General features: G+C 40.8%; 1 protein-coding gene across 1 annotated transcript in view; it reads left to right on the forward strand.

Moving 5' to 3' along the window:
• The first annotated feature begins 21,801 nt into the window (after positions 1-21,801).
• LOC132820773 (calsequestrin-2-like) overlaps positions 21,802-22,589 on the forward strand; it is a 51,896-nt gene continuing 51,108 nt past the window's right edge. Inside the window, exons 1-3 of the mRNA XM_060833065.1 lie at positions 21,802-21,897; positions 21,982-22,095; positions 22,217-22,564. Of these exons, the coding sequence (XP_060689048.1) occupies positions 22,325-22,564 (240 nt within the window). The 5' untranslated portion in view covers positions 21,802-21,897; positions 21,982-22,095; positions 22,217-22,324. The remainder of the gene's footprint in view (positions 21,898-21,981; positions 22,096-22,216; positions 22,565-22,589) is intronic.

Consider the following 22,589-nt stretch of genomic DNA (forward strand, 5'->3'; position numbering starts at 1 on the left):
GGCAATGGTTTTGGGTTTTGTTAACAATGATGTGCAGAATTTAACTTTTTTATTCAGGTGACACACACAATTCTTTTGTCAAAAATCGGACATGTCTGCATGTTACAACACATTTTGTTGCTTGTTAAGATTGGACAAGTTCCAGACCACATCTGAAGCCTGCAGTGTAGAAACTAAATGTTTGCTGAAGCAAATAAATAACTTAATAAGAGTAATTACGTGGCTGCCCAGTTAGAGTCATTGAGTCATGGAAACAGACCCTTTGGTCCAACCCGTCCATGCTGACAAGCTATCCCAACCCAATCTAGTCCCACGCCAGCACCCAAAACATATCCCTCCAAACCCTTCTTATTCATATACCCATCCAAATGCCTCTTAAATGTAGCAATTGTACCAACCTCCACCACATCCTCTGGCAGCTCATTCTATACACGTACTGCCCTCTGCGTGAAAAAGTTGCCCCTCAGGTCTCTTTTATATCTTTCCTCTCTCACACTAAATCTATGCCCTCTAGTTCTGGACTCCCCGACCCCAGGAAAAAGACTTTGTCTATTTATCCTATCCATGCCCCTCATAATTTTGTAAACCTGTATAAGGTCACCCCTCAGCCTCCAACGCTCCAGGGAAAACAGCCCCAGCCTGTTCAGCCTCTCCTGATAGCTCAGATCCTCCAACGCTGGCAACATCCTTGTAAATCTTTTCTGAACGCTTTCAAGTTTCACAACATCTTTCCGATAGGAAGGAGACCAGAATTGCATGAAATATTCCTACAGTGGCCTAACCAATGTCCTGTACAGCTGCAACATGACCTCCCAACTCCTTTACTCAATACTCTGACCAATAAAGGAAAGCATACCAAACGCCTTATTCACTATCCTATCTACCTGCGATTCCACTTTCAAGGAGCTATGAACCTGCATTCCAAGGTCTCTTTGTTCAGTAACACTCCCTAGGACCTTACCATTAAGTGTATAAGTCCTGCTAAGATTTGCTTTCCCAAAATGCAGCACCTCGCATTTATCTGAATTAAACGCTATCTGCCACTTCTCAGCCCATTGGCCCATCTGGTCCAGATCCTGTTATAATCTGAGGTAACCCTCTTCGCTGTCCACTACACCTCCAATTTTGGTGTCATCTGCAAACATACTAACTGTACCTCTTATGCTCACATCCAAATCATTTATGTAAGTGACAAAAAGTAGAGGGCCCAGCACCGATCCTTGTGGCAGTCCACTGGTCACAGGCCTCCAGTCTGAAAAACAACCTTCTTCTACCTTTGAGCCAGTTCTGTATCCAAATGGCTAGTTCTCCCTGTATTCCATGAGATTTAACCTTGCTAATCAGTCTCCCGTGGGAACTTTGTTGAATGCCTTGCTGAAGTCCATGTAGATCACTTCTCTGCTCTCATCAATCTTCTTTGTTACTTCCTCAAAAAACTCAATCAAGTTTGTGAGACATGATTTCCCACGCACAAAGCTATGTTGACTATCCTGAATCAGTCCTTGCCTTTCCAAATACATGTACATCCTGTCCCTCAGGATTCCCTCCAACATCTTGCCCACCACCGAGGTCAGGCTTATCGGTCTATAGTTCTCTGGCTTGTTCTTTGATTTATCATTTTCTTGGCAGAACATATTCAGATTATTTTTCATGATATGATTCAAAAGAATGGGAACCACAACAGTGATGTTAAAGAGCGGCATGTGGTTCTGGAGTTGCAGGCTATTAACTCCTATTTTGATAAAATAATAGTTTGGAAGTTGCAGATGAAGTGAAAAAGGTTATCTCGGAGTACAATGGGACCATGATTAGGTGGGCAGGTGGGCCAGAGAGTGGCAGATGAAGTTTAATTTAGATGAATATAAGGAACTGCATTTTGGAAAGGCAAATTAAGGTAGGATTTATACACTTAATGGTAGGGTCCTGGGAAGTGTTGCGGTGCAAACAGACATTGGTTTGCAGATTTTGTACTTGGAAAAGGTTTTTTGTCTTATGAGGAAAAGTTCAACAGTTTGGGCTTAAATCCGCTGGAGTTTAGAATAGGTCTTGACAGGATGTGTGTGGAAGGAATGTTGTGGGCAAAACTAAAACTAGAGGACACTGTTTCAAACATGGAGCTAACCTTTAAGTCAGGGGTAAAGGGAAACAATTCTCACAAGCTGTTTATGTTTTTAACACTCTTCCCCAAAATGAGGTGGCAGCAGCATCCTTGAATATATATAAGGCAGAGGTCAATAGATTCATGATAAGCAAGGGGGTGAAAGGTGATCAGGGGCAGGCAGAGTGGCCTACTCTGCTCCTAATTCATATTTTCATTTGTATGCTGAAGTGTTCTGTACTGTACAGTTCCGGGATTCTTTGATTTTAACATGAGGAAAGAGCTAAGAAAATGGAAACTCTCTCCTCTTTTCGTTTATTGTTACATTTAAAAGTGTTGCTGGTGTCCATGCTCCTGCCTAGGAATACTTTAAATTTAGATTGCCATAGATTGCAGATATTTCAGAGGCAACAACCATAAGTAATATCTCACTGCCTCATCGTGTCTTTAGCTTTCATGGAAATCATATTATCAACATGATTCCTATGTGACAGTGCCGCATTTAAATTGATTCGAAAGCAGTACTATAAAAAAATCAAAGACTTCTGTTTTTTTCATGAAAATATGTTATAAATTGCTTGTCTGAAAGCATAATAGTTATCAATTTATTCAGAGAAATAAGCAATTACACGTAAGTCTCAGATTCCTACAGGATATGAATTCAATGGAACGGTGAAACTGGAAGTGACATGAGCTTGAAGACTTTTTAAATCCTCATTTCTTCATGGTACTGTGGTTTGTTTATTCAGTTTTTATTATACTGGCAACATTTGAAAGCATGCTGTTCAAACACAAGCATGGAGAACTTGCTTTGTTTTTGTTTCCCAGGCATAATTATCACAGAACATCATGGGAAAGTTTTGCGAGAAAGAAGCAGGCAGATTGGAAGGCTTCCAAAAAAAGTACATTTGAAGAGCAACTTTTGATTATTTTCTATCCTCAATTACAAAATCATCACCAAAGGACATTGATTGCATATTTTTATTTATAGGTATTTGTATTGAAAAAAGGAAATTTTTAATGTGTTTTTACAAAATTACAAAAGTAATATAAACAAGCATAAACACCAACATAAAATTAAATAAATAAGAAAAAAGAAAAGAAATAAATAATAACCGTAACCAAAAAAAAGAGAAAAACCCAACTAACTACTGATCTATCCTACAAACAACCAAAACATAAAATAGGATATCATACATTACTGGCGATAAACAACAGAATAATTAAATAGCTAAGTACATGCTCAAAATAGATTTACATCAAGTCATAATAAAACCTGTATTTATACGGGATTCCTCCTCCCGGGGCCCCCCCGGACCAGCCAGAACCATTACCACAGCCAGACAAGAGGGATATATTCCATGATTAACCTCTGCCAGTTCAAAAGTCCTGGAGGGCCTTCAGCTACTCAATTCACTAAATTATTTTTCCTTGCACAAAAGGAGAGAATGGAAAATAGTTTCCTCCCATGCACGTCCAGGGAGGGAAAATCTGAAAAGCCCAAGAGTAGAGACGCTGGATCCAATCTGATCTCCGTACCCAAGATCTATCTCAAGGCATTCGATACTCTGTCCCAATACCTGTGGATCTTATGGCATGTCCATAGACAATGCATGAGAGTGCCAACTTCTATTTTGCATTGGGGATGCTCCTACCTTACGTTTTGTGAGTTGTTCAGGTGCTATTTGAGCCATGTGGCGTATCTTTAATTGAATAACTTCAATTCAATTACAAATAGAGATCTTTCTGGCATTTTCCCACATGTCCTCCCACATTTCTAAAGAGATTTCTAACCTCAATTCTTGGTTCGAAGTTTTAAATAATCGTTCCATGTCTTTTGATATCTCATTGAATAATGAGTAATAAAGAGCACTGACCGAGGGCGGCCCCATCAGCCATAGCACTCTTCTTTCCCTATTCGATAGGGATTGCCTATCAGTGTGGTCTTCTTCTGTATATAATCTCGTATTTGGAAATACCGTTAAAGGTCCCTGTTAGGCGGTCCAAACTTCTGGTGCAACTGCTCAAAAGACATCATAACCTCTCCATCAAACAATTCTCCTAAGCAAGAGATGCTTCTGGACTTCCAAGTTTTAAATGTAACATCTGTCAGCCCTGGCTGAAATCCTGATGCTCCCACTATAGGAGTATAAGGGGAGGGTTTTTGCAGGTTACCCTCATCTTGTCGCATTATCCTCCAGACTTTAATTGTACTTAATACAATAGGGTTTTGCAATAGTCCATAATAGCTCTCATCTTATCCATAAATAAAAGATTGATGAGGGCACACTTTGCTTGGGAGGTCTCAATGTCTAACCAAATTGATTGTGGGTCACAAGAGACCCAATCATCTACGTAAGATAATAAAGAGCTCAACTGATACCTCCTAAAGTCTGGAAAGTCCAGTCCTCCCCTTGCCTGTGGAAGCTGCAACCTTTCTAATTTGATAAGGGGCCGTCTATGATTGCAGATAAAGGAACCAAGCCAGCCGTGGAGCTTATGCAATGCCAGTCTTGGCAACATCAGAGGGAGCATTCTCATAGGATATAGAAGACGAGGGAGAATGTTCATTTTAACTAGGGCTACTCTGCCTAACCAGGATATTGGGAGATCTCCCCTGCATTGAAGGTCCTTCCTTATTTTCTCTAATAGGTGCACAAAATTGGCTTTATACAGCTGACCAAATACTGGGGTGATAAAAATGCCTAAGTATAGAAAACCTTCCAGTGACCACCGAAATGATAAGCAAGTTCCGTCTGGTAAGTTAGTTATACTGGCGAGACCACCCAATGGCATGGCCTCTGATTTCATAAAATTGATTTTATAGCCTGAGAACATACTAATTGAATTAGGCGAGCCACGGATATCAAAGGATCACTTAAGAAAAAGGAGAACATCATCTGTAATTTTATGTTTACCCGAACCAACACTCGGAGCTGCTATGTTAGGGTCAGTTCATATAGCTTCCGCTAGGGGTTCGATTACAAGTGTGAATAATAATGGTGAGACAGGACATTCCTGACGACAGCCCCTAGCAACACTGAAACTAACGGAACCTAAACCATTGGTGATCATAGCTGCTTTGGGGTCATTGCATAGTACTGAGAAACATTTAGAAAATGTCTCTCCAACACCGAACCTTTCCAGTATATAAAAGAGATATGACCATTCTACCCAATCAAATGCCTTCTCTGCATCCAAGGAGACAACTAACCCCGGTATTCTTCCCTGTTGACATGCTTGTATCATGTTTATGGCCCTTCTAATGTTATTAGTTGATCTGTGGCCCTTAATAAGCCACGTCTGGTCCTCTTTTATGATGTATGGTAAGACCCTCTCCAATCTTAATGCTAACATTTTAGAAATAATTTTAAAATCCACATTTAGCAAGGATATTGATCTAAATGATGAGCAATCTTCTGGGGCCTTTCCTTTTTTAAGAATGAGCGAGATATTTGCTTCTCTGAACGAAGGCGGGAGGCAGCCCTGACTATGTGAGTAATTACACATATTTATAAGTGGCCCAGCCAGTACACCTATAAATTCTTGATAAAACTCAACCTGGAATCTGCCTGGTCCAGGCGCTTTGCCACTCTGAAGCTGTCTAATTGCGTTGAGTACTTCCTGGGTTGTCAGGGGGGCATTCAAGATCAACACCTGCTCCAAGGTTAAGCCCGGAAAGGCCAAGTTTTTAAAGAAGATCTCCATTTTCTCAGTTCTATCCTCACGGTCCTGCAATTTATACAGTTCAAAATACAACTTTCTAAAGGCTGTATTGATCTTTTTACGATGACAAGTCAGAGTACCAACACTTTCTCTAATGGACGTAATAGCATGAGGAGCCTTTTTTTTCACAGTAAGGTATGCTAGGTATCTGCCAGGTTTGTCGCCATATTCATATAATCTCTACTTTGCGAATAATATTTCCCTCTTTGCTGTTTGGGTAAGTGTGGTATTCAAGGCTGCCCTAAGGGCTGTGATCATTTGTAGCTTAGAAATGGAGGGCCTATCAACATATGCTGTCTCAGCTGCCTTCAAGTGAGCCTTGAGCAGGCGCTGTTGTTCTCCCTTTTGTCTTTTCTGGGTCGCAGAATATGAGATGACCAAACCTCACGCATAAGCCTTAATGGTCTCCTACATCATCGACTAGTTACTGGCCATACCTGAATTAATTTCCAAAAAGGCTTTGAATTCCTGAGAAGAATATTTTATTAATTTGCTATCCTTCAATAAGAAAGAATCCATACACCAATGTCGGGGCCTATCCCATCATCCCCAGTCTTGACTTTCATGTGTACTGTAGCATGATCAGAAATAGCTATATTACCTATTTTACAAGACAATATGGAATTCAAAAGGGTCAAGGGAGCAAAGAGCACATCAATTCTGGTATGGCACTTGTGTGGGTTAGAGTAGAAAGTAAAGATTCTACCCTGGGGGTGAAGGCACCTCCACACACCTACAAGCCCTAGCTCCTTATTCAGATCCATCAATTGTCTAGATCGAAGAGATATATCCATAGTGCTCTTAGGTATCCTTTCTGTCTCTGGGTCCATAATACAGTTAAAATCTCCTCCTATAATTGTATGGCAGACCCCAAAAGCCATCAACTTAGAATGCTTCCGTTATGAATTTAAAAGGGTGCACTGGGGGGCAATAAAGATTCAAAATTCCATATTCTTATCGATATATTAGGGCTTCGATCAGTATATACCGTCTAGACTCATCTTTTATCTGGCTTAACATTTGGAAAGGAAGATTCTTCCAAATGAAAATGACTACTCCCCTACTTTTTGAACTAAAAGATGAGAATAAGGCTTGATCAAATCCACCCTCTTGTAGCTTTAAGTGTTCTTTGTCAAGTAGATGTGTCTTATGTAAGAGAGCTATGTCAACCCTTTCTTTTTTGAGGCTTGATAATATTGTTTTCCTTTTGATTGGTGAATTACTCCCTTTGACATTCCAGGTGCACCACCTAAATGAATGGCTAGCCATGATGGTCCAGGCAAGCCCGAGACCCTCCAGGAGGAAGAACCCTACCCAAAATACCTTGAATAAAGACCATAGAAAATTCACAAATGCAAAAATTCTTTAAAACATTTACACAAACACAATTAAAACCTAAAAACGCAAAACATATTTGATAGGAGACTTTCCCCCTTGCTCCTAGGGGGCGTGGCTACCTGTCAGTAACCCCACCATAACTTCACCTAACTAAGGCCCTACCCTCGGCCCAGGTGTTATAGAGTGAAGTAGACAAATTCAAGAATTCTATAAAACCAAAGTTAAAAGTGAGTGACCCCCCACCACCACCACCACCAACCCCACACCAACACCTAGGTGCGTTTAGGAAGCATAATACAAAATATAAATATAAATATATAAAACTACAAAGTTGCAATCCCAGCAAGTATTAGGTGACTAAGTAAAATGTCAAAAGAAGAAACCCGCTCTAAAGAGAGGTAGAACAAAACAAATTCCACCCCCCCACACACACACACACAGACACACACATACACACAAATTGAATAAGCCACACGACCTATAAAAAAGAAACCAAAGTGAGAGTAAAGAATAAAACCCCCTCCCACCCCCAGGGAAAGATAGTAGAAAAGAGATGAAGAAGGAAAAAAGAGTAAACGGGAGTGGGGGGAAGCAAAATAAAATCGTTATCCATACAGTTTAAATCCCGCAGGCTATTTAAGAGAGTCCAAGAATTCTTTAGCTTTTCCAGTGATCCAAAGTTATATACGGATCCTTCGTGGCTGAATATTTAGGTCTCTTAGACGCTTCTTTGCCTCATCGAATGCTCTCCTCTTGCTGACCACTGCTGGAGAAAAATAACATTATCGTGGAACCCTTCTGCATCATGGCTTGGGGATCCTTCCCCAGGACTCTGGAGGCTTCCATGTTTGTTTTTCTGTATAACATTGGAGTCAGAATAGAACCAGCAGGAGCGCTGGTCCAACCCGGGCCTGCGTACAGCAACCCGGTGGGCCCACTCCACCCACACCTGGCCTGATCCCAACTCCAACTTTAATATTTGTGGGAGCCATCATTCCAGAAAGTCTACAAGCTGGCCTTCCTCTTCCCATTCGAGAAGGCCCAGCAACCGAATATTTTTTCGATGGCGCTGATTGTTGAGGTTGCCGATGTGCTCCTCCAAGGTCTGGATTCACTGCTTGAGAGCCTGGACCCAACCCACCGGCGACTCAGCAGCAGTCTCTGAGGCCATGGCCCGTTGCTCCACCCCTCCAACACGTTGTTCAAGTTTTTTGATTTCTTGGTCATGCTGCAGAAGTATGACCAAGGACAACTCCCACCTGGATCTGGACTCCTCAATAAAGGCATTGATCTTCTCTTGAAGTTTGTTGATCCCAGAGATTAGGCTCGCCTCCGCAGGTAAGTCCTGCGGAAGTGGCCACAGACGTCTCTGCTGCTGCAGGAGGGGGTGGGGGGTGGGGGGTGGGGGGAGGGGTCCCTGTCTGTAGCGAACTGCGGGAATTTTTTGCCCTTAGTCACTTTAAAAACAGCACAAAACTGTCCAAGTTTGATGTAAAATGACTAACAATGCTGGCCAAAAGCTATCTTAAATGATTTAAAGGGTGTGGTAAAGCAGGTGCCCCACTTTGGCCGAGTCTTAGACAGAGCCCTACAGACTCAGACTTGTTGAGTCGCCAGCATCTTGAATCTCCCTTGATTGCATTTATAATAGAACTACATAGTTAAACTTGCCCCATTGTAATTCTATTCACCTTTCAATACAGCATCTATAAAAAGACTGTAGAAATAAGGACAGTTTTAAAGTAGGAATTAAATTGCATCATCTGAATGCTCAGGTGTAAGTAACCTTTGTTCTCTTATACAGCTTCACCAATTATAAGTGCTAAAGGCCAAATGTTCTCCTAATTACTGACCTCAGCAGAATTCATGGAATCCCAAGAAGAACAGGATGAGTAGTTAATTATGAAACAGCAGCAGAAATGGCTGAAGAAATGCAGCAGATCTGTCAGCATCTGTGGAGAAAAAGCAGAGTTAATGTTCTGGATCCAGTGACCTTTTTCAGAAGTTACTTATGCAGTTTCCCTGCAATTTCTAGTGATCTTCTTACAATGCTAATGTTCAAGTTTAATAGTACTCTTTCAGAAATTATTAGTATAGATGTCAAATTCCAGCATCAGATCAGTTGGCATCTGAAATGTTAGTTAATATTTCAGGGTGGTGACACTCAAGCTCTATAATCATATAATTGATTTGGAGATGCCGGTGTTGGACTAGGGTATACAAAGTTAAAAATTACACAATACCAGGTTATAGTCCAAAAGCTAGTGCTTCCAATTAAACCTGTTGGACTATAACTTGGTGTTGTGTGGTTTTAACTTTGATCATATAATTGCATGCAAAGTGCCCGTAACATCCAATAGCAAATCTGGGCCCAAACTCTCCCAGCTGCTTTCTTGCCTGCACATATGTGTGAAAGCTTTTGTTTGTAATATATTTGCTGGCAGAAAATAATCATTTGACTTTTCTGCCATTTCTCTATTCTCCAAGATATTTTCTTCTGACTCTGCAAATGGAACATATGCTATAGCTGAATGTTTCCTTTATAAATGTTTTTGTGAATTCGCATTCATATTTGATTTTCCGTCACAATCATCAGTTTCTTTGTCCTCCTTTTGCTGTCACCGAAAATTGTCCTAATCCTCAGGTTTATAACTATATCCGTCAATTTTATAGGCCTTTCTTTCAATCTTATACAATACTCAAATTGTTTTTTTAATGTTATGTCACAAAGCCTGCGTCAGGTGGTCTTGGGGCCCAAGCACTACTTCTGCACTTGAAAATCCCTTGACAAGTCCACTCTATGACCTCCTTGAAAAACAATTGATTTCAAGCTCTGAAAAACAGCTTTACCCAGTCAGCTGTTTCACTAGCTATAGCTGTTCTCGAGGATCTTGAATGGTCTTGCTTTAAGGCTTAAATAAAACTTAATTTCTTTTAGTTTAAAGATTAATTTTAGTCAATTACTCAATTTGAAAAAAACTAGATTTCATACCAATCTTAATCCTTAAATCTTTTTGTGTACACTTACTCAATTCCAACAATAACCAAATCAAGAAATAACCCCTGAGGTATTTAAGGCTTTTGATTTCTAGTAAATAACTTCAAACCCATACGATTTCCAAAAAATTGTCTTTTTGAAAAACTCCCAATATTTTCATTTTGTGATCCTTTTGTGTCCCCTCCATCTTTTCAAATCAATGACTTTCCACAATCCTTTAAATGCAGATCATCAAAAAATATTAATAATGAAATACCTTCGGAACACTACTAAAAGATAAATGTTTAAATATTAGTGGTCTACTTCACCAGTAACAGAATGACAGGGAAATGTTCTGAGGTAAGGTGCAATAAGATATTCATTTGCCACCATCTAGAGGCATTTCAAAACAATTGCTCCTTCTTACAGACCTGTATTATCTACAAAGGATGAAAAAATTGCTTAAGGGTTTTGGTCAGAATATCAATATATCTAGTTCCAACAAAAAGTACTATTTTTTGAGATCACAGTTACAACATAATCTTTAGAACTAATATCTTTTACTGTACTAACATCTATATAAGTTTTCACATTAGAGTATGATTTTGTTAGAGAAATAACTGTCAGGTGCAGTGTATATGGGAGAATTTTGATACGAGTGCATAAAGTTGTGAGCCTATTGGGTAGTCAAACTCAACCTACTAATTTCTATATTTAACTTCAATGTATTATTATATACATGCAATTATCCAGGAGATGTTGATGGCTAATTTGAGCAGGCAAATATGTGAAAAGAGCAGCCAATTTAGTGGGCTGAATATTGTCAGCCTCTAAATAACGTAGTCTTTGATGAGACATTTAGGAATATAAAGCAAAAAGCTTTTTAAAATGATCAAATTCACAAAGAACAGTACGATTTTCTGCAAAAGGTTTTAACAGTTAGGTAAGAATCTTGCTAAAATGCAGTGAGGGGCCTATTTGGATGTGTTAACATCTCATATTACCTAATCTTGCTTCATTTATATGCAGATTGCTATTTTTCCAGATAATGGAGAGAAATTAGTTCGTGCCAATTCCGAACTTAAAAGTCAGAATGGTTACCTGGTGGCTGCAGCCCTTCTTTGGGCATCCATCTTAGCCAGAACTCCCCAACATTCCAGGGTACCCTCCATGGTCAGTGACTGTCTACACCTTTAGTACTTGGATGGCACATCTCAGACTAACTTATATTAGCATTCAGTACTTTAATTCTGTACTTTGGGGCTCACTGACATCTTAATTGTAATACTGCTGCCAGGCCACTTCGTACATAGGGACAGATACCAATCTCATATATCAGAACAAGGAGCATAGCTTGCTTTTAGACCTCACACACTTTGCACTTACTTGGAGATTCAGAGCTAAGTCTGCTTTGCTTTGCATTTTTGAGCATTGCCACTTCATTGAGAACTTACAGGCTCATGGTAGTTTCATCTTGTTTTGTCTTTTAGCAGGCAGACGTAGGTAGCTTGTCATGTTTGCCAGTAATGATCAATCGAGGAGTGGCACTAGGGTATGTCAATGACACACCTAAAACATGTGCCAGTTGGTTATGTGACATATATATTGTATGGACTTCAATCAAATGGCCATATCTGGATGTCCAAGCAGAGTAATCTTTTGTCCAGTCAAGGGTGACAATGGTCAGGTATGATATCCCATCACAGACAGTACAGGGCAGCATCGTTGGACATGGGTATCACTAGCTGGGGCAGCATTTATTATCAGTCCATTGTTGCCCTTCAGAAGGTTGTGGTGAGTTGCATTCTTGAACTGCAGCCATCCACATGTTCTATGTTGACCCATGTTGCCCTTAGGGAGGGAGTTCCAGGATTTTGACCCAGTGACACTAAAGGAATGGTGGTGTGGATTCCTGGCCTCTGAAGCCTCTGGGTGAAGCCATTGAGGGCTCCCAGCCTTAATGCAGACTCTGCCCTCGAGGTGAATCTGGAGTGGACTTCCAGCATCCTGGCTTCGAGGGCCTCGAGGTAGCCCAGTGCAGTCTGGAGGCTACATATTGACGTGGACTGGGTTGGAAGGACTGATATTCTGAACTTTTTATTTCTTTTTATTTCTAATTTATTCCTATGATTTTGTATTTTTGTGCCTAAGATGACAAAGGTCTGTAATGCTATACTTCTTATTTCTTTATTTTTCTAATTTTTTCCAAAGGACTTGTAGTTGATAATCTGTACCTAGGTACCTTTGTACCTAAGAGGGCACTGTAAACCTTTCACTGAGTACATGCCGATTTAATTTAATTTGATTTATTGTCGTCATATGTACCTAAGTACAATGAACAGCTTTGTTTATGAGTAGTACAGGCAGATCATAACATGCAAGGACATACAGATCATAGGGTGCTTAGACAGGGTGAGGCAAGATTAAATTGCCCATAGTGTCCAGGGATGTATAGACTTGTGCATTAGTCAGGGGTAAAGAGAGGGCAGGGGAATGGGTCTGGGTGTGTTACTCTTCAGAGGATTGATGTGGACCTTTTGGGCCGAAGGGCCTGTTTCCACACTGCAGTTCTAATTCAATCAACATTAACAAGAACAACATCATTTGGAGTTAGAGAGTCCATTCATCAGTCTGATAGCAGCAGGGAAGAAACTGTTCTTGATCCTGTTGGTGCATGTGTTCAAGCTTCTGTACCTTCTCCCTTGGAAGAGAGCATTACCAGGGTGAGGGGACTCTTTGATGATGTTGGCAGCCTTTCCATGGCAGCAAGAAGTGTAAATGGAGTCCATGGATAGGCGGTTGGTTTCTGTGATTGTCTAAACTGTGCACACAACTTTCTGTAGTTTCTTACATCCTGGGCAGAGCAGACCATTATGCACCTGGATAGAATGTTTTCTGTGATACATCTGTAAAAGTTGGAGATGGTCCTTATGGACATGTTGAATTCCCTATGCCGCCTGAGGAAGAAGGAGCATTGTTGTGATTTCTGGACCGTAGCATCTATATGGGAAGTCCAGGATGGATTGTTGGTTATTGTCAATCCGGCACGGTGGCTCAGTGGTTAGCACTGCTGCCTCACAGCGCCTGAGACCCGGGTTCAATTCCCGACTCAGGCGACAGACTGTGTGGAGTTGCACGTTCTCCCCGTGTCTGCGTGGGTTTCCTCCGGGTGTTCCGGTTTCCTCCCACAGTCCAAAGATGTGCGGGTCAGGTGAATTGGCCATGCTAAATTGCCCATAGTGTTAGGTAAGGGGTAAATGTAGGGGTATGGGTGGGTTGCATTTCGGCGGGTCGGTGTGGACTTGTTGGGCCGAAGGGCCTGTTTCCACACTAAGTAATCTAATCTAATCTCTAATCTCAATCTAATCTCAGTCCAATGATGCTGCCCTTTATTGTCTGTGATGGGATATCCCACCTGACCATTGTCACACTTGATTGGACAAAAGACTACTCCCCTTAGACATCCATTTGATTGAAGTCCATACAATGTATCTCACATAAGCAGTTATTTGGCTGCTTGGTACAATCAGGGCCAAGAGTTCTGTGTACTTATAGTCTGGATCATGGTTCCAGGGTTCCAGTTACATGGCCAATCTTATAGGTTGAGTCCACCTAGTCCAGGGAACAACTGTATGGCAGCAAGGGAACTGCGCAGAGGTTAGGAGGAGTCCGGTTCACCGTCAACCAACATGTCATTCAAAGTTAGTCATACAGCCATGGTCACTCGTGGGAGTTTGCATGTCAAAGGTCAACTGTTTGGAATGAAGGGTCTATTTCAGTGCTGTATGATTCTATGACTCTCAGACCATAGTCTGAGGGATGAATACTGTACCAAGGAATTTGAGAAAGTCAGTTCTGGGATTTGGAGGCAGCATGCAAGGATATAGAGGGAACATTTACTATGAAGACAACTTAACAGATAAGGGTGAGAGAAAATAGAGCGTGGGAGGGACAGGGGTGCTGCGGGGTGTCTCATCAATGGTAACCACCACCCTACACTCTAGCTTTAATAGGGAGAATGCATTAAAATGTTGAGCATTACTGAGGCATAGGCTTCGTGCTCAGGAAGTAAAGTGGGGTGATGAACAGTCAAAAAGAGTGGAGTGGAAACATGAAGATTCTCAAACTTGGTGGGGCTGACAGGGAGTGCAATGCAGAAAGAAACATGAAGATAAGGAGCAGAGCACATAAAGTAACAGATAGTTCTCTGGAGCACTGTGTAACCTTCCATTTTCTTCTGATTTTCAACTGTGCAATGAAAATGAAAAATGACTGCCAAAGCACCCAGAGTGGGTAGAGTAAATTAGTCTTTCTATATTTGTGGGAGTGCACTCCACTTGTGGGGCCCTTCAAAGGGCAATTCCATTAATCAGGCTCCCATAGATTCCAGATCAAGAACATCTGCAATCACAAAATTGTGTTTGTAAGGTTCATTTGTATGTAGGTGAACTGTATGTAAACCAACTATGTAGATTGCAAAAGATTACAAATCCTGGCCAGAAGCAAACCTGACCATGTCATTGATTATTACAAATTACTCCTAGTAATCTCGGTGAAGCAGAATTGTCCACAAGAAGCTCTAAAAGCTCACCTACTGGCTATAATTACAAAACAAATTCCAAAATCTCATAGGCTGCACAAAAACACAGAATTACTTTCCTTTCACATTGAACTGTAATTATGTCAAAAACTACTCTTATATGCAGTGCTATTTTTTCATAGTGATGTGTGAGCTGTGATCCTACCTGCATTATAATCTCCTAGTGTATTTAGGTAACATGGTATCTACAAATCGCAACTGAACAAGATTTGTTATGTAAAAGATCCATGTAAAACCACTGTAAGGCCCAACTTGTTAGAGACCTCCATGTCCAACTGTATTAAGGGCTACCATTTATGTGTACTGTAACTCCTGAGTTTTCTCATTGCTAAGGAGCTGCTTTGATTCTGACATTCCCCACACAGATTAATTGGAAGCATCACCAATGAATCCATCCACAATGGGCATTAACATCTTTATAATCAATGCACAATGAAAGTCCACAAATATTGCGGAGGACCACATATGCCAGCAAGCCCAGGAACAGCAGCAATATTTAATGGCTATCAGATAACCTCTACATGAAGAAATTGCTAAGGAGGCCCTTGGTATTTCATCCTTAATATCATTTCTTCCACAGTAATGAGATGCAGAGCCATCTCTGAATGAAGTTGTCCTGGGACACCACAAAACAGTGTGACCTGCTGTGATGAAGATGAGGAGTCACTGGATTCAAAACATTACATTTGTTTTTGATTCAATCTCTCTATCCCTCCTGTGTGGGGAAGTATTGTTTGATGTTCTCACTCATTATTTCCCAATAAACTGTTCTCTCCACAAATTCCCTTGTTGGCAGGGAAAGGAGAACACCACTTTAAAAGACACTGGATGAGAGAGTCTTCAGTGAACGAAAGGTTGAGAATTGGTGTATCCACAAGCTTGCATTATTAGCAAAGAATTGGAAGCAGTTGGAAGGCAGCCAAAAGAAAGCAATTAATTGACATCTTTAATCCAAACTGGTACAAGAACTGCAATTTTGACTTTTTTTTTCCTTCACCACCCATAATATTGTGTCTTGCCTTGTCTCTTTGTGTATCTGTTTATATGTGTGTGGGGATTTTAAAAGGGGATAGTGATTATGTTATAGAATTGTAAGTTAACAGTTCATTGTTTTTTGCTGTCAGTTAAAAACAATTTGATCACAACAAGCAATGATTGCCTTGTTACCAATAAAAATTTGGTCTGCATATTTATTTGACCAGAATTAGACAGTTTGATAAAATTCTGAATCAGTGGTGCTGGAAGAGCACAGCAGTTCAGGCAGCATCCAATGAGCAGCGAAATCGACGTTTCGGGCAAAAGCCCTTCATCAGGAATAAAGGCAGTGAGCTGGAAGCATGGAGAGATAAGCTAGAGGAAGGTGGGGGTGGGGAGAGAGTAGCATAGAGTACAATGGGTGAGTGGGGGAGGAGATGAAGGTGATAGGTCAGGGAGGAGAGGGTGGAGTGGATAGGTGGAAAAGGAGCTAGGCAGGTCGGACGAGTCCGGACAAGTCATGGTGATACTGCTGAGCTGGAAGTTTGAAACTAGGATGAGGTGGGGGAAGGGGAAATGAGGAAGCTGTTGAAGTCCACATTGATGCCCTGGGGTTGAAGTGTTCCGAGGCGGAAGATGAGGCGTTCTTCTTCCAGGCGTCTTGGTGGTGAGGGAGCGGCGGTGAAGGAGGCCCAGGACCTCCATGTCCTTGGCAGAGTGGGAGGGGGAGTTGAAATGTTGGGCCACGGGGTGGTGTGGTTGATTGGTGCAGGTGTCTCGGAGATGTTCCCTAAAGTGCTCTGCTAGGAGGTGCCCAGTCTCCCCAATGTAGAGGAGACCGCATCGGGAGCAACGGATACAATGAATTATATTAGTGGATGTGCAGGTAAAACGTTGATGGATGTGGAAGGCTCCTTTAGGGCCTTGGATTGAGGTGAGGGAGGAGGTGTGGGCACAGGTTTTACAGTTCCTGCGGTGGCAGGGGAAAATAAAACTGGCAGTTTGGTGATTTAAACAAATTTTTACATATGTGACAATTTCAGGAAGAGTTGTGCTTGAGTTCCAGCACAGCGCCCCAGTGAGATATTGCAATGTTTAGGGATGTATCCAAGATATTGGAACAAAAAAACCGTAAAATTAAGTGTGGATTAGAGTAAGTGATAAATGACACCAGGTTTTGCCTCTCTCAGAGAGTTGTGAGTCTTTGGAAGAGAATGTGGGGGCAGGGTCCCTTTGGATATTGAAGACTGAGATAGATAAATTCTTGATCAGTAGGGGAATCAAGGGTCATGGGGATAGGGAGGAGAGCGGACATGAGGCATGTTGGATCAGACATGACCCTAATGAAAGATGGTGCAGATTTCAGAGCCTACTTCTGTTCCTAGTTCTTATAATGTTTGGGTTTTATGCCTCTTGATAATGCTAAAGTCTTCCTTCAGGTATCAGAGTTGTCACTGACAAACTTGAAAAAGAGATTACAAAGGTCAGGTTGAGTTAATTGGTGTGCTGGACTCAGAAGACAGAAATAATTGAAGGACTGGCACAACGTTTGAGCTTAACAGAGACCACGTTCTCCAAATAGTGAGACATCAGAATCAGTTCATATTGAATTACAGTTAAAGCAGTTTGAGATAAAAAGAAGGAACTAAAGCTTAAAAATACTTGAAATTGAACTCCAGAGAGGAAAGAAAAAACAAAAAAGAGAAATTAGGACACTGCAATTAGAATTGGAAAGAGAAAGGAAAGAGGGACAAGTCAGAGAAAAAGAGAGAACACAGAAATAAGCTTAAGTAATACAGTTTGTAAAAAAAATGTGAGATGCTGATATAGGAATTAATGGGATAATCTTAGTTATATCTAAAATCTAGTAGGAAATGTTTAAGTTTGTAAAGGCCTGCCAAAATTTGAAGAAAAGGATGTGGAGTTATTCTTAATGTCATTTGAGAAAATAGCAAGGTCAGATGAAATGGCCAAAGGAAATCCAGGACATTTGCCCATTTAACAGGAAGAGTATTTCAAATTTATGTATCGGTATCGGAAGAGGTTTGTTAGGATTATGATGCTGTAAAACAGACTATTTTGTGTGCATATGAGTTACTCTCATATGGGAAAATGTTTCATAATTTAGGAAAACAGCCTGGACAATCCTATGTTGAATCTGAAAGGATTCAGCTAAGTAATTTTAACATTTGGATGCAAGAATTAGGAGTTGAAACTACATATAAAGCTCTGAACAAATATAAATTATTTTAAGAATTTAAAACCTCAATCTTTTCTAATAAGTTACCCATGTTGAAGACAAGAAATTTGCAACTGCTAGACAAGCAGCTGATGATTATGATCTGATTCATCATATTAGACCTCTTTTCCATCACAACCAGAAGGCTGAAGGTTGGAAAAGTTAAAGGAAGGCACGTAGACAGGATAAAGAAAGGATAGTTGGGACTGTCCAAGATCATCTTCTCTGACCAGAAAGGAAGGTGTTAAGGTTGGAGGTGTAAAACAAAATGAAAGTGTCTCCATTGTGATGAAGTGGAACACCTTCATTCAGAATATGGAAGTTGTGAAGTAAACCCATAGAATTTACTGGGGCTGAGAAGAGTGAGTAAAAGGACCTCTAAAGGAACATGTCAGGGATAAAATTGCAGCTTTATACACTAAATGGTAAGGTCATGGGGAGTATTGCTGAACAAAGAGACCTTGGAGTACAGGTTCATATTTCCTTGAAAGTGGAATCACAGGTAGATAGGATAGTGAAGAATGATTTCTTTTATTGGTCAGAGTATTGAGTACAGGAGTTGGGAGGTCATGTTTCAGCTGCACAGGATGTTGGTTAGGCCAGTTTGGAATATTCCATGTAATTCTGGTCTCCTTCCTATTGGAAAGATATGGTGAAACTTGAAAGGGTTCAGAAAAGATTTACAAGGATGTTGCCTTGTTGGAGTTGGAGGATTTGAGCCACAAGGAGGGGCTGAATAGGTTGGGCTGTTTTCCCTGGAGTGTCGAAGGCTGAGGGGTGACATTATGGAGTTTTATAAAATCATGAAGGGCATGTATAGGGTTAATAGACAAGATATTTTCCCTGGGATGGGTGAGTCCAGAATTAGAGGATATAAGTTTAGGGTGTGAAGGGAAAGATTTAAAAGGGACCTCTGGGGCAACTTTTTTCATGGAGAGGGTGGTGTGAATATGGAATGAGCTGTCAGAGGAAGTGGTGGAGGCTGGTACAATTACAACATTTAAAAGGCACCTGGATGGGTATATGAATAGGAAGGGTTTAGAGGGATGTGGGCCAAGTGCTAGCAAATAGGACTAGATTAGATTAGGATATCTGGTCGGCATGGGCGAGTTGGACCGAAGAGTCTGTTTCCGTGCTGCATATCTCTATGATTCTAATTATGAGACTGGAGGTAAACACTGCTGTGAGTGCAGGAGAGGTGAATAAGGTAGTTGAGAGATCTAAAGTGTTTTGTGAAGAGGGAAGATAACTCCTTTTCCTTCAAATGATGCAGCTAAATTCATAACTGTATTAAGGAACACAATCACTTTTCAAACAATTTTCTCTGTAGACAGACCTAGTTTTCACTTGAAAGTGAAATGAAAGCAAGAACTTTAGTAAACAGGAGAAGTGAAGAGTATATGGCATATTGGTTGTCCAAAGTGGAATTAGATTATAGATTGTTGTCCAGAGCAGTGGTGGTAGTAGTTGTTAGGAAATTACCCATAGATGGAGTTGTCTTGCTCCTAGGTAATGATTTGACTGAAGTAAAGGTTTTGCAAGGTACAGGTAATTTAGCATTGTAGTGGCCAGTGATGCTGCATGTTAGGCTATTTGAATAAGATAATAAGTCTTGGGAAAACTATACAAGGCACTTGTTACACTACAGCTGGAATACTGTGAACAGTTTTTACCCCTTATCTAAGGAAAGGTATATTGGCATTGGAGAAAGTCTAGCGAATGTTCACCAGGTTCATCCTGGACATGAAGAGACTGTCTTATGAAGAGAGATTTATTAGATTGGGTTTGTCTGTTCTCATTGGTGTTTAGAAAAATGAGAGGTGAACTTATTAAAACATATAGAATTCTTAACAGACTTGACAGGATTGGTGTGGAAAAGTTGTTTCCCCTGTGAGAGAGCATAATCTCAAATAATGAGTCACCCACTTAAGACAGCAACGAGAAAGAATTTCTTCTCTCCGAGGGTATTCAATCTGTGAACACCTTCACTGCAAAGGGCTGGAGATGTTAAGTTAAGTATGTTCAAGACTAAGATTGTCAGATTATCAGTAGGGGAAATAAAAACCGAAAGAACTGCAGATGCTGTAAATCAATAAGGGAATCAGAGTTATGAGGATAAAGCAGGATGGGGCGTTAAGGATTATCAGATTAGCCATGATCTCATCAAATAGCAAAGCAGAATTGATGGGCTGAATGGCCTATTTCTGCTCCTATGTATTATGGTCTTCTGGTCAATGCAATAAACCTTATTGTTATCTAAGAACAGTGCCTCTACCACAGTGGTGTACCCTTTGCCACTAATCACTAGATATACCCAGCTCAAAGCAAAAATAGAGGAGAACTGGTGGTTGCGAACTGACTCAAGCATCCCTTATCCAGTACCACATATTAGTAGAGGTGACAAATGCCACAAGGTGCTAGTAGTGGTCATCTTGAAAAATACCACACATAGTACAAAAACATCTATGATTCCTCATGAAGGGTTTATTCTCCTGCTCCTCGGATGCTACCTGACCTGCTGTGCTTTTCCAGCACCACACTCTCAACATAGTACAAAGAGGTGGAGAAAGTGAGGACTGCAGATGCTGGTTCCTGAAGAAGAGCTTATGCTCGAAATGTCGATTCTCCTGCTCCTCGGATGCTGCCTGGCCTGCTGTGTTTTTCCAGCATCACATTTTTCAAGATAGTACAAAGAGGTGTAAACTTGGTGCACCAGGCCATGTCTTGATGGCAGAAATGCAGCTATTTTCTTCTAGGCTGTAGTTCTAGCACTCTGAAAAGAAGAAAAACAAGGAAATCATTTTAGTGCACTCAATTAATCAAATCTCATGCATCCCTAGCCTCTAGACTGGAAAAGAAGCCATGAACAGGTTTTCTAAGGAAAAGCAACAAGTTATGACATAATCAGGTTCAGTGGCACAGAGAAGTAGTTTTTCACTTCCCCAGATTCCCACAATGAGGAAAAATCATCACTATTCTGATGAGAAAAACTTAATGTATAACCAGTCGATATTATAATAATCTTTTAGAGAATTATAATCTTTTAGAGAACACAACTATTTTGGTCAGTGTCATTAACAGAATCAGAGGAATCGTTTACAAATTGTTGGCATAACATGCACAGATACGGAGCATATATACAGTGCATTCCTGGATCTGAATAAAAATGTATATGTATACACAATTCATCCATGTAGCATTTTGACTCCGAAAGTGGGTTTATTGCTTTATAGTTCAGTGGAGGGCGCTGTTCTTCTGTTGTATTGGATGGATCAAACTGATCCTTGCGGACTGTCAGAGGGAGGTAGGAGGTGGCTCCTTTTATCGACTTGTCAATCATTAACTCTCATTGCACATCCTTTATAATACTGAAACCCTGAGAATGATGCGCGCTGTGAACCAGTTAGTATTGTGATAAGGTACAGCCAATGAACCGTTAATAATCACTGAAATAATTGAAACCAGACTTCTTGTAAACGACAAACTAGGATTCACCTTTGCATTTATTTTGTCGCCACGGAATTTTTCGAGCAGTGCGTTTTAAAATATATCCATGAAATATGTTTTCTTCAGAACATAACGCATTGAATAACATTACAGCTCGAGTGATGGATTTAGATTAAACTATTTTACATTATTACACTTTGATTTTACAGTTGAGAAAGAAGTTCGATTATTATTTCATGTATTTTTGAATACATTGAAAAGTGCACTATGAAACAGTCAGATCGGGTTGCTAGTGTTACAGATCTTACAATAAACTATGTGGCTGGCCTCCTGGGTATGGGTTCTAATGGTCTATATAAAGCAGAACGGTACAATCATTCACTCCGCCTGCGTGTGAAGTATTCTCTCTTCATCCCCGTAACCTTTCCAAACAGCGTCAGCGTGCCAAGATGGAAACATAATCTGCATTCAGCTTTAGTTGCTTTGAGAGATGGAAGGTAACGTTAATATCGGGCTGATAGGTTTTTTTTTACTGTTTGCAGTGTCTATCTGAAAGGTCAATCTCTCCCTCCCCTCCACAGAAAAGCCCTTCAAAATGAGGATGGCGAATCCCCCTTTGCCTCGTGCCTTTGCTGTTTCAGTGCAGAGTATTTTTAGCTGGAAACAACTGGCTTCTTAAAATGGAGTTTGTAATGGTAAGGGTGCAGGAGGTTGGTATGTGAAGTATCTGGGCTCTGCCTCCATCTATTCTTTCTCCAGGGACTGTTCTAACTTTGTTACCTCTCCCTCTCTTTCTCTCCCTGTTTCTCTGATCAGGAATTGTAACAAGTACTAAAGAAGGAAGGCAAAATCTTTCCAACGAACCAGTTTTATTACCCCTGTTGTTTTTGTGTGTGGTATTGTGTGAATAATATAACTTTTACAATGAATGCAGTCTGGCTCTGTTTGGCGGCTGTCTTTGTCGCTTGCATCAGCTGTAGAGCAGAAGATGGACTTGAATTCCCCCGGTATGATGGAAAAGACAGAGTTGCCGACGTCGACATGAAAAACTACCCAAAGATTTTGGAAAAGTATGATATCCTGTGCCTGTTGTATCACGCGTCGGTCCCTGCGGGAGACAAAATTGCTCAGAAACGGTTTGACCGCGCGGAATTGGTTCTCGAGGTAAGGCATGATTCAGGGTTGATCC

The sequence above is a fragment of the Hemiscyllium ocellatum genome, chromosome 12 (genome assembly GCF_020745735.1).
Source record: "Hemiscyllium ocellatum isolate sHemOce1 chromosome 12, sHemOce1.pat.X.cur, whole genome shotgun sequence".
In the NCBI taxonomy this organism is placed as follows: Eukaryota; Metazoa; Chordata; class Chondrichthyes; order Orectolobiformes; family Hemiscylliidae; genus Hemiscyllium; species Hemiscyllium ocellatum.